The 12506-nt window shown below is 40.9% G+C and overlaps 1 protein-coding gene across 1 annotated transcript in view; it reads right to left on the bottom strand.

Annotated features, from left to right (window-relative positions):
* RFX4 (regulatory factor X4) overlaps nucleotides 1-12506 on the bottom strand; it is a 91404-nt gene that overhangs the window by 16157 nt on the left and 62741 nt on the right. The window contains exons 8-14 of the mRNA XM_056846230.1: nucleotides 11176-11339; nucleotides 10208-10308; nucleotides 8342-8400; nucleotides 5427-5571; nucleotides 4387-4481; nucleotides 1781-1898; nucleotides 308-427 (exon numbers count right to left, since the gene is read on the bottom strand). Of these exons, the coding sequence (XP_056702208.1) occupies nucleotides 308-427; nucleotides 1781-1898; nucleotides 4387-4481; nucleotides 5427-5571; nucleotides 8342-8400; nucleotides 10208-10308; nucleotides 11176-11339 (802 nt within the window). The remainder of the gene's footprint in view (nucleotides 1-307; nucleotides 428-1780; nucleotides 1899-4386; nucleotides 4482-5426; nucleotides 5572-8341; nucleotides 8401-10207; nucleotides 10309-11175; nucleotides 11340-12506) is intronic.

Raw genomic sequence — 12506 nt, 5'->3', positions numbered from 1 at the left:
AACAGTGTTGCAGTGAGGGTAGTTTTGACAGGTAAAAGCTTAAAGGGGAGGAAAGATTTCACACACACACACAGTCCTAATCTAAATCAGCAACAAGTGTAGCTGAAATTTAATACTAAAAACACTGGGAAAATCCAGTCATAGATTTTCCAGGGTCTCCTGTAGTTTAACCCTGGGATTTTGAATGTGCAGCTGAAGAGTGTTAGCTCATCTCAGCCACCTTGTTTTGGATTCCCATGTACCTAATGGACAAGCTAGTTTTATCTTTGTGGTTAATTATAAAGTAGTAGCCACAGAAGAAACCTACCTGTTCCTCCTTCTCCTTTCATTGCCCTCATCAGCTCATTGGCTCGCTCATGACAATGAAGTGATTCTAACAGGTATAATACGTAATCATCAAACATCAAGTGAATAAGGTGAAAAGAACCTAGTATAAAACAATAGAAGCAAAAAAACAATAAATGCAATACGGTTGTATTTATTTAGATATATATACCCTGTTTTTCTCCTCTTGCTGCATTGTCCCATGGTTCTGCATTGGTTATATGGGTTTGCTGGTTCTGTCTACTTTGAGAGGCTTTTAGTGAGGGATTGCTCTGTTTGCTGTTATGTCTGGCTATTCTTTGCCCTGGAGAAAGCAAAGGATTCCCGCCCTCCCCATAGCAAACAGTGGAGGGTGGCTGGGGCACCTTGTTCACTTGAAATTTGGGGGTATTTAAACGACAGGCGCCAGCAGCTTTCCTGCAATTTTGGTGCAATTTCCTTGAAACACAGCCCCTCCAGCCCTCTGGAAAATTCCCCATAGATAATAATGGTGAATAATGGAATCTCCCCCCCAAAATCTGAATACCAAACTGGTATTTGCAACCTAGGAAAACCGATATTTTTTAGCTCCCTGATATCCAGATCCAAAAAAATACTGATTTTTTTTGAGCTGCACATCTCTATCTGCTTTTATGTTTTCAATGTGTTTAAATTATTCAGCATTTCTACATTGTTTTAAGCGCAAAGTGGTTTGCACTCTTAATGACCCAAACCAGTTAATTATTAATCTCCGTTTACCAGAAAGTGAAATAAAGCTGAGAGATACTTATACTGCAGTCCTAAACAGAGTTATCCCCTTCTAAATCGAACATGGTAAGCACGCATAACTTTGTTTAGGATTGCACTATTACTTGCCTGCTGCCATTAAGCCTGTCATTCATCTAGCATGTGAAACTAGGCTCCCAAATTTGGACGGCTGATTTGGAGGTGAGTCTTGATGAGCCAAGCCCCAAATTTCTTCTCTCCTTCCTCTTTCCCCTGGGGTCAATAGCTCTACTTTTTCCCTGAAAAATTCTTGCTTCCCGCCATATGGAAAGTGCCCATCCTCCTTCTTATAGCTGTCTGAAAATGCTAACTGTTAGCCTCCTCTCACAGCCTGATACCAGAACAGTGATGGCAGGGAAATCACGCATGTTGTCCTTTCTGTCCCTAGCTGGCTGAATGGAAATTGCAACAACTTGGGGCTTTCATATTTATCAGGTTACGAGCCGTCTAATAGCAACACTCTAAACATGCATGAAGGGTATAGTTGAATGACTGTTCAAATGGTGGGCTTCCATGAGACATCTTAGCCAGGGTCATCAATGACCAGCCAATGCTCTAATATCTTGATCACCCCTTCCCTAGAGATTAAAAACAACAACAACCCACACATCAGTTTCTACTGTCTCCTATGAATGTGGCCTCTGTCATGGAGCTACACACTCCTAAAATATCTAGAATAAAAATTAAGTACCAAAACTAGGGGCACTGTGCAAAGTCATATCGCGAATAACTCTTGTGCCGAAACAAGACCACATCAAGAGAAACTGCTGTGCTACTTTCTTCAAAGAGCCTTGTCTCTTAGCAGCTACCTGCCAATAAAAAGAAACAAATGTGATAAAGATGCATCTCCATTACACTTACAACTGCCCAGCAAAAAACTCTTTCCATCTTCTTTGATAGAAAATGAAATCCAATTAGTTTCGTTACTATCTTATAAATAGTAACAAAAGTAGATAATAATTCCAGAGGAGTAGCCGTATTATTCTGCTGCAGTGAAAATAAACAGGAGCCTTGTGGCACCATAAAGACTAATAGTTTTATTCCAGCACCAGCTTTTGTGGATTAGACCCTGTGACGCACCCCCCCTTTCAACCCCTATAAATATCCCACTCAGCCCGGCCGTATATGCTGAGGGAAAAGCGTTGGCCTGAGTGCATTTGTGAGGAGATTATTTTCCTTCTCCTCCAGTCCCACACCAGTATTTACCTCAGTGAGAAATAGGAGACAAGAGGCTTTTTAACTTAAACAGACAAAACAGGGAAGTTTATTGAACAGAACTCACAGAGATTGGTTTTCAAGAAAAGGCAGAAATTGGAGGGAAAACCCAGAGTCAGATTTATATACGCAAGATTACTTCAGAGAAATAGCTTAGATGTTTTCTTCTCTCAAGTTCCTTCAGTTCTCAGTTTCAAGCTTACTCAGGGCGAAAACGCACGGTTGCTTTAGCCTCCTTTCTTCCCTGTTCCAGCCAGGATTAAGCCAGGATCGAACGCACGTTCGTGCGTTTGATCCTGGCTGAATCCTGGCTGGAACAGGGAAGAAAAGAGGCTAAAGCGACCGTGCGTTTTCGCCCTCAGATTCCGTTTCAAGCTTAGTTCTGTCCCTCAGAACTATTATTCAGACGCAGACTCTCAGACTCTGTCCCCAGCCTAGCTCTCTCTGACTACCCCACCTGAGTGGCTGTAATTCTCCACACCTCCCTGCTACCAGAATAGCTCTACAGAAACTAATTCCCCTTTGTGACCTGAGAATGGGCCCCCTCTAACCCAGTTCTCACTCCTGTCACTACCACAGGTTGTGTGTGTCAATAGCTTCGGCTTTAACAGAACCCCTCAGGTTCATAGAGTACAGTCTGGCTGCCGCTCAGTCTCGCTACCAAGCTTCCAATCTATCACAGCCTTCTCTGGCTGGTTCCAGTCTTAGGACTCCTTTCACAGCCTCCTCTCAGGCTGGGTCCCAAGCTTCGAATGTTTTCACAGCCTCCTATCCAGGCTGGGTCCCAAGCTTCGAATGTTTTCACAGCCTCCTATCCAGGCTGGGTCCCAAGCTTCGAATGTTTTCACAGCCTCCTATCCAGGCTGGGTCCCAAGCTTCGAATGCTTTCTGTCTCTCTGAGCTCAGAGTGTCAGCTCTCTGGCTCCGCCCACTCTTGGTCTGTCAGCTCTTGCTGCAGATTAACCCCTTATCCGTCACAGACCCCATTTCTTCAGATGCAATGAGTGGATCTGCACTGTGTAGCCATTTCATATAGAGGAAGGAAAACAGACAGACAGCAGGGACAAGAGTCCACGGCATGCAGGAAGTACAGGGTCAGGATGAAAGGTAACCACATAAAATTCAGATTTTATCTAGAAAAATACTGAGATTCATCAATGTGTAAGGCATCACTCTAGCTTGGCCCTCCGTTGTTCATATTCTGAAGGTCAAGTTTGTTTCATCAAGTATTTATTACCAACTATTAAGTATAGTGGCTACTAGCGATGAGGGATATTTACTCCCTCCAGGACCAAAGGCAGTATGCCTCTTTCTATCAGGTGCCAAGGAGCACAGGCAGAAGGATGCTGTTGCTGTCATTCTGCTTGTGGGCTTCCTATAAGCAGCTGCTTCTAGGTGCTGGACCTGATGGGCCTTTGGTTTATCCAGCACATCTCTACTTATGTTCTGATAGCAAGTCCGGAAACCAGCAAACCGTTCCAAATATACCAATATGAATAGTCACAGCAGTGAACCATAGAAGAAGAATGTATATTAGTAATTGTAGTTATCTGCGCAATATTTGTTTTGTAGAATTCTTTAGTTAAAATTGCAATATCTGCGCATAAACATCAGAAAACATCGGAAAACAGCCGTGGTTTCAAACAATTCCTAAAAAATTGTGTTTCTCTATTTTGGGTAAGATATTATTTTTCTTAGCAAAACCACACCAGCATCAGGAGTTTTGTAAACGGGAATTCCATTAAATGACCCTCATTTTAATGTAAAAAAACCCCACTGTAAAAGTTATGTTTATATGAAAACATTCTGTAGCAGGGTGCAAGCAAATCAGGACTTAGGGAGAAATTCAGCCCAGGTGCTATTCAACCAAAACAGCCCCCACCCCCACACCAGCTACCAGACCACAGCCCAGCTAACATCACTACCCCATCATCCTCTGATCTGGGAGAAGACCTCAAATGTGGGATGAGCTTTGACATGCTGTCCTCAGCTCCAGTTTTTCAAGTAGAATTAACCAAGCTCTGGACAATGAACTTCATACTTCAAGCTTCACCTCCCACGGTCTAGCTTCTTTTTACTGACCTTTACAACACATCTGTCCACCATGGAATCCAGCCATTCCACATATGATTCAATAGGTGATTGCTCTTCCAAAAGATGATCAAACTCCTGATATACTAGCAACATAAAAACCCCAATGAAACAAATTATTAATTACTGGACACTCTAGTTAACACAAAACAAAATCACAAGTCAATTACCAGAACTTCCCTTGTTTTCCAAACTATTTTGTGCAAGTTGTTTGACTGTATTAACACTTGCTCTGTTCAATAATGAAAAAGCAAAAAACAAATCAGCTGTGTGTGACTTCCCCTTTCTTTCTGTATCAACCCATCAATACCCAATCCACTCCCTTCAATTTTTAAAATAGATTTCAATGAACAACAAATAGGATCCACCAACTGAAAATCCAACTTCTGGCTCCATGTTTAGCAGTGCTTGTGTGTAAGTAAATCAGACACAGCTATGATGGTCATTCTTCTAAGCTAGGCTCCTTCGACCCTTTTGATAAAAAGGTCATGCATGAAATTGATTTAGAACTGCATGAAAGATGCTATTTAAATCCAGAATGTACAAGAATCACTGATGGCCCTCCTATCTGGAAAATCCCCACAGCTCAATAAATACATTCCATAGCAGCTACTAGCACATTTATCTGTAATGCCTAAAAGGCAAATTATTTTCTATAAAAACGTACAAGAGCCATTTTCTGAAGGATCTCTTGATGACTGCTGGTCATTTACATTTACAGTGCCCTTCCATAGCAGATCTGATGAAGGGAGCTTCGACTCTTGAAAATTTATACTCTGAAAATCATTGGTCTATAAGGTGTTACTGGACTCAAATCTAGCTCTCCTAGACAGAGTTAATCCTCCTAAGCACTTTGACTTCAATGGACTTTAGAAGGTTGTAACTCTGCTTAGGATGGCTCTGTAGGATTCTTGGCAACTGTTTTTGGTCCTGCAAGGCATGATTATATTTGCTTAAGCGTATTGAGGATCACTGAACACAGAACACTGAATTAGCTTCCTCTCTCACAGTTGTTGGTTTTATATCCTTACATTGTATTATGAGTTTTCTGTGCTCCTCCCGAGAGTCTTCCATGGTGTAGAGCGTTTGTTTGGTAATGCTGTTAAGGTCCACATTCCTCCAATCTTCCAGCATTTGGAATGTAATGTCTGCACTGTGAATGACAGTTCTAGATGCCTATAATCCAATCCAAACGACTTGTTAGCTACTGATATATTAGCTTCAAGACAGATGTTATCCCCTTATATGCTTCCTTGATGAGCCTCATTAAGTTGATTCCCGCTTGGTTCTGTTCTGGAAGAGCTGAGGGTTGCTGGCATTCCTAAACTTAACTCTGCTCATCATTTCTCTCTGTTTGTTCTACAGTATTTTTGTATTGGAAAAGGAAGTGCTTTTTCTTTTTCTGCATCAGTGTGAGCCACCTCCCCTCGACTGGTGCATGAAGGGGCCAGTCTGCATGCTTACTTCTTCTTCAGACACACAAACAGATGATCCTTCTTTTTTGAATGATAAAGTTCTCACGCTATGAATTTACCACTTCAATTTCATGTAAGGCAACATCGCCAAGTACACACCCAGTACATAAAACGGAGGCAGAGCTTAATTTGTAGTGAAGCTTAGCACCATAATTGCACTTCCAACAAAGCCCAAACTAAACATTACAATTTGTAACATGTAGAGTTGGACTTTGATGCTGGGGTGTTATTTGCCTGTGGCAGGAAGTAATAATGCCCTGACCTGGATGGCCCAGGCTAGCCTGATCTTGCCAGATCTCAGAAGCTAAGCAGGGTCAGCCCTTGTTAGTATTTGGATGGGAGCCCACCAAGGAATACCAGGGTTGCTGTGCAGAGGAAGGCACTGGCAAACCACCTCTGTTAGTCTCTTGCCATGAAAACCCCATAAGGGGTCGTCGTAAGTCGGCTGCGACTTGATGGCACTTTACACACACACACTCAGAGGAAGTAATAATATGAAATCTTTATTAAGATCTTGATTATCTCAGAAATGAATGCTGCAGAGTAGCCCTACAATAACTTATCTGATTCAGTGGCACTACCTCTATTTCTCCTTAGCTCTTAGATATCTAAGGGAAGGTGAGGGGAGACCAGGGGTTGACTATTGTAAGTAGGAAGAGGAAAAGTCTGATAAGATATCAATGTGAGTTTTATCTTTTCCATGATGCTTTATAAAACAAGACTGCCATAGGCAAGAAAATCTATAAATAGACCATGGCTCAACAAATTCTAGGTGCCATGTCACCATGGTGCCTAGAAATTTCATTGCATCACCAATATTTTCAGCAGTCATTTTATTGTTCGGGGTCTCACCAGTTCTTTATGGAAGTACAAAGAGTTGGAACCAATCAGTTTTGCCACTGGTGAAGAAGGAAAGAAGGGGTACCCTTTGGTTACGAAAAAGGCAATGTTTGGGATCATGAGACAAAAGCCATGCAGAATAGGGCCAGCAATAAGGAGGGGAATTGGCCACAACTGAGCAAAAAAGCTGTCTGGATCCAACCCAAAATGTAACATTTCACTTCAGAATGTTTTGTTGTACGACATAAAAACATTAATGTGCTTGATGTTTTTGTCATTGCTTTTTTATACATAAATGTAACTTCAAACCATTCAACTATGGTGGATAAATTCCTTTCTTAACCAGTTGCTTTCTATACTGACTTCAATATTCAATTAAATGGAGCATTTCAAAGCAAGAATGGAATTATGAGACACTGGGGAGAAGCAAGAGTTAGAGGTTAGCTTTTTGTTGTGGAGATGACAGCCAGAGTTAACCCTACATGTACCGTATGTACCTCAGCACTTGTCATAGCTTTAATAAAATTACAAGAAACTATGAAGAGGACAGGATTAGTTTATGTGATAGTAATAATTAAGACACACTGTGATCCATTAATTAGAAAACGTTGTATCTATTAACAATAATTATAAAACCCCAGTCTCTAAACCTAGAGAGATCACACCTGCCCAAACTCATCCCTCAGGATAGGTTCACTACCACTACTATTGAGAGACCGGGGGAGAAACATTGTCCTTGATATGCTCAGGAGAAAGGATACTATCTACAGTTTGTGCCAAGGAGGCCAATGGTGGGCAGCTGAGTAAAGATGCTGTCCTAAGATCTGTGGAGAAATGTAAGCAGGGGAAGAAAAGCTACAACCCTTGATAATTGTTACATTCTGGTGGATATAAATGAATTGGTCGATTCTGAGGTGGCAAAACAGACAGTCCCACCAAAGACTGCAAGTGGGGACTCAATTTGGTTCTACCCTCTGCCCCCCCCCCCCCCCAGTATTTCCCTACATGAAGTCCTGCAGTTTGGCTAGGCTAGAAACTTTTTCTGACATTGTTATACTTGCACGAAGAAAGAACTTATGTTATGCTTCAGTTCTTTCTGGTGGTTCGACTTCTAAAATCCGAATGCATTGGTTATTGAACGTCCCATTTTTGTGATTGCACTGGCTCACTATGTGTAATCCGCCTTGAGTCGCTGTGAAAAAGTCGGCCCATAAATAGCATAAATAATGTTTTACATGATGCAGCATTTAAAAATGGCAGGGCAGCCTGTCCATTCTACCACCTAAATGATCTACCACCTCATTCTGCTACATGTGTAGTAAATCAACTCTTATTTTTCTTCTTGCCCAAGTCTGCCTCTAAAGACTAGAGAAAAGCCACAAGCAAATTCACAGAAAATTCTATGCACCTTTCCTGCTTCAGGGTTGGCAGAGAACAGTGTATTGAAAGCCAGACTATTCCAGCTCTGAGTACCTTTTAAAATCAATATACACTGTCCACTCAAGGACATTGGTTTATCTGACTTTTGAACTGCACACAAAGAGGTTGATGTGGAAACAATCAAAGTAAATATATTTGTACAGATACAATGGGAAGAAAAAATCAGAGATAGACTGTGGTGTAAAACATACCTGGCAAAGATGATTTAGGGACGTCTGTCTCCGAAGGATTTGTGAAAATCTCCTGGATACTGCCAGTGAAGGAGATATTTATGCAGTAAGCTAAAATGATTTTTTGGTACCACCAAAAAACACAGTGTATATTTTCTCTTTTGGTAATGAATAAATGTGCCATACACAATACTGATATTGGACTAGGGCACTGATGTTTTTTTCAACTGGATTTTATAACCTTAATTGTATGGCCATGTACCTGTTTCAGTACGTGAGGATGTGTGTGTTTGCGTGGGAAGGAGGACGTATTTTGACAGAGGAGCTAATTTTTAGAAATTGCATTAGTTTGACTAATTTTCTCTGGGTTGGGGTCAAAGTCCCAGAGAAAAGAACAAAACTGAACTGGTTGTGATCAACCTGTCCTCTTGACTTCAGTGGGATTTAAGCATGACTAACTTTCCTTGTATTGAGGCCAGTGACTACAGTGCACAAATAATCTAAATATGTGAGCCCATTCAAGCAAGCACAATCAGCTGTGATACTTAGGGTACAATCCTAAACATAGTTATGCCTTTCTAAGTTCATTGACATCAATCAGTTTAGAGGGGTGTGACTCTTTTTAGGACTGGACAGTTAGAATGCATAGAGTGCAATTCTAAGTAGATCTACTAGGAAGTTAGTCCCATTTTATTCAATAGAACTTACTCCCAGGAAAGTGTTCTTAGGCTTGCAGCCATAGTTTCTTAGAGAAACCATAAATACTACCTACGTAAGATACCTAGTTTATTAGAGAGATCTAGAATATAAGATAATCCACTCCATCTGCTAATATGCATGCACTAGTACATAAATCTGTATCTGTACTATGAGATTTCACAGTTCAAACTATAATGATATAGTTAAATTATTACTCTTTCACATTTTTCTTCTAAGCAACTTGTAAGTAATATCATTTGCTGATGTGTATGATCATTCTGATATATCTATACCCATATTTGATATAACTATATTTTAAAAGTCAGAGTATTTCATATAATATTGCACTCATTTGTAGCTGAATAGGTCAAAAATGACTTTTAAAACATTCTTGGCCTGATGTCAGAAGTGGGTTTTGTTATTGCAAGCTCCCAAAGAGAATAGCGCCCAAATAATTCTCTGTGGTCTCTATTTACTATTAGTTTACTAATATTTACTAATAGTTTTATTTACTATTAATTTTAGTTTATTTTGAAAGATGTAATGCTGCCTCTACTATACCATCTGAATGAATTATGAAGTTACAGAAGTATTATTGAGTGGTTTATATTTTGAGTCCCTTTAACACAAGATGCTTTTAATTTTTCAGGCTAATCAATGCTTAATCCTTCTCTCAAATGAGTTTCCCCCTTTTCTTCTGTTGGTTAAAAAAATCTCGTTAGCACTTACGAAAGGAGAAGAATTGGGAGCCAGGGAATAAAGCAGACTTTATCAATAGGTGATGTGCACCGCAGGCGTCTACAAAGCATGCCTGAAAGGGTTGTAGCGCCCTTTCCTGGGGAGACAGGGTCATTCGATCACCTCCCTTTTTAACCCAAACACCTTTTCCAAGCTGAGGCCTCAAGTTGTATTCAAACTGTCCAAAGTCTAGAAAGTTCTTTAATCAACTGTCATAGCTGGCCATCAACAAACAGATTTTTTCAGCTTGTTCAAAAGAGCTATCAATTAATTATGATTTGGCTAATCTCAGTGCTCTGCCCTGGGCTACGTGGGCACTCATACTGAAGCAGAGGGTGTCCATGACTGACAAGTGGATCTAGGTGAACAAAACAGCAACAGCAATTGATCTATAGATGAATATTTTCTAAACTTGTAACCAAATATTTTCCTTTCGAAAGGAATACGTACGCTCAAACTTGATATTTCGTAGGTTTTCCGGCAAGTCATGGAGAGCTACTTTTAGCCACTCATCTAGCTGTTTGGCAAACTTGCGGATCACCTGTGTCAAACTGAAAGGGAAAGCACAACTTCAAGGTCATGTTCTTTCTTTGCATTCATGCCTGCAGGCAGGTCAGATCAAAGGCTCTCTGTATCCCACATCCTCAGCCTATATTTATAGGCCTGGTCTATACGCACCCCAATGAGGTAGTAGAAAGACTGTACCCACTTCAGACTTCAGATCATATCTTTGAATGCTCTCCTGTATATAGATATATATATTTAAATCTAACAGCGAGTAGAAAGCTACCTACAACAGGAACAGAATTCCCCCCCCCCCGACATGCTAGTTTTTTTTCCTTGTAAGGTGTCCTTAATATGGGGGAAGCATTCAAAATGCTACTCCCCATTAGAGTGGTACTGTCTACTTTACTACCTCAGGATTCTAATACATCATTCTGCTTGCGTTAATTAGCAGAAGACAGTGAAGAAGCGAAGCTGCACTGATGCAGAAATGCTTGCAGAATAAATAGATTTTGGGCAAGGATTTGAAGGAAGAAAGGAGAAGCAGCTGGAAGTGTAGACTATTCCAGGGGTAGGATATGACATGTCGGAAAGACAGAAACTGGATGCAATACAAATATGAAGATACTGTTTATAAGTTACAACCATTTTGACCTTCATAGGATCAAAATGTTGAACTCTCCAGTTATGCTATCCTTTGTTACTGATGCACAGTCTTGCTTTTTCCCTTGTTTTCCTTTTGAACTGTCCCGTTGGACCATTTTGAGGATGACACCGGATAATCTTGCTAATGACGTTAATGAACTGTAATTTCCCTTCCATGGGAAAAGGTGTATTTAAGGTGAGCATATGGAGCATATCATGTGTCTCAAATACAAACGTACACACGCATCAGCATAACAGAACATCCTCACCTGTCGGGCAACGCCTGCAATACCGTGGGCATCAGGACTCCAGAAATAGCTTTATACAATATTGAATCACAAACTCCAACTATATTTACTACTGTGGAAGAACCCAGTACAGGAAGCATGTGAGGCGGCATCCCTTGCCAAAAGTGCAGAAGAAAACTTTGAACCTAGAAGTGCACAAAGAAATAAAGAATAATGGAACGTGTCATCAAAGTCAGGGTATAGAAGCTATAAATCTGGGGGGGGGGAGGAATTAGGCCGTCTCAGTCCATGTGGGCTTCTGTCAGCCTGGACTTATTCTCCTTACCTCTGACACAGTTTGTCCCAACCACTTGTATGATGATCCAGTATAACTAATCCAAGAAGACCTGATTCTAAATTCAATTTCAACTTCCTAATTTTTCAGATTAGGAGCCCTGTGGCACAGAGTGGTAAACTGCAGTACTGCAGTCAAAAGCTCTGCTCACGACCTGAGTTCGATCCCGACGGGAGTCGGTTTCAGGTAGCTGGCTCAAGGTTGACTCAGCCTTCCATCCTTCCGAGGTCGATAAAATGAGTACCCAACTTGCTGGGGGTAAAGGGAAGATGACTGGGGAAGGCACTGGCAAACCACCCCGTAAACAAAGTCTGCTTAGTAAACGTTGGGATGTGACGTCACCCCATGGGTCAGGAATGACCCGGTGCTTGCACAGGGGACCTTTACCTTTACTTAATTTTCAGATTAATCATTCTTTACCAAGCCTTTGCTTCAAAAGATACCTCACCAATCTTGGCTGTCAAAGCTATTCCTGCCACACTTCTCGGAGCTCCCAGGATATTGTGCAAAAATCTTAGTAATGGACCATCAATATTACCACACTAATCCAAACCTCCACAGCAAACAACAACCACTCAGAAACTTTAGCATTAAATGCCTTAACTGTTGCAGGGACATATTGACCCCCAGAGGAATAATAAAATCTCCCAGTAGCCTTCCCAGTACTCGTGGCTTTCTTATAGCAGAGTTCAAATGCATCTTCTAAGAAAGGTTCACTTGAAATATAACACCTAAATATGTAAATTGCTCTACTTGCAATTTACTGACCTGCTACTGCCCATTTATATTTCCTCGTCATTCATTTTCTACTAAAGAGAAGGACCTTTGTCATTCAGAAACTTTAATAGTTAGGCCCTCTACACTGCTGAGTGAGCTTACCTCATCATCCTATTGCTCCTCTCAGCATGTGTGCGAAGACAAGCAGGGGACACTGTCCATGCTTTCTATGCAAACACACTAGCATAAGTTCCTTACAAAAAGCAGCTAAAACATATACAATAGTTTTATAAGGATGCAT

The sequence above is a fragment of the Euleptes europaea genome, chromosome 3, assembly GCF_029931775.1.
Source record: "Euleptes europaea isolate rEulEur1 chromosome 3, rEulEur1.hap1, whole genome shotgun sequence".
In the NCBI taxonomy this organism is placed as follows: Eukaryota; Metazoa; Chordata; class Lepidosauria; order Squamata; family Sphaerodactylidae; genus Euleptes; species Euleptes europaea.
This window is presented reverse-complemented; position numbering and strand designations above follow the sequence as displayed.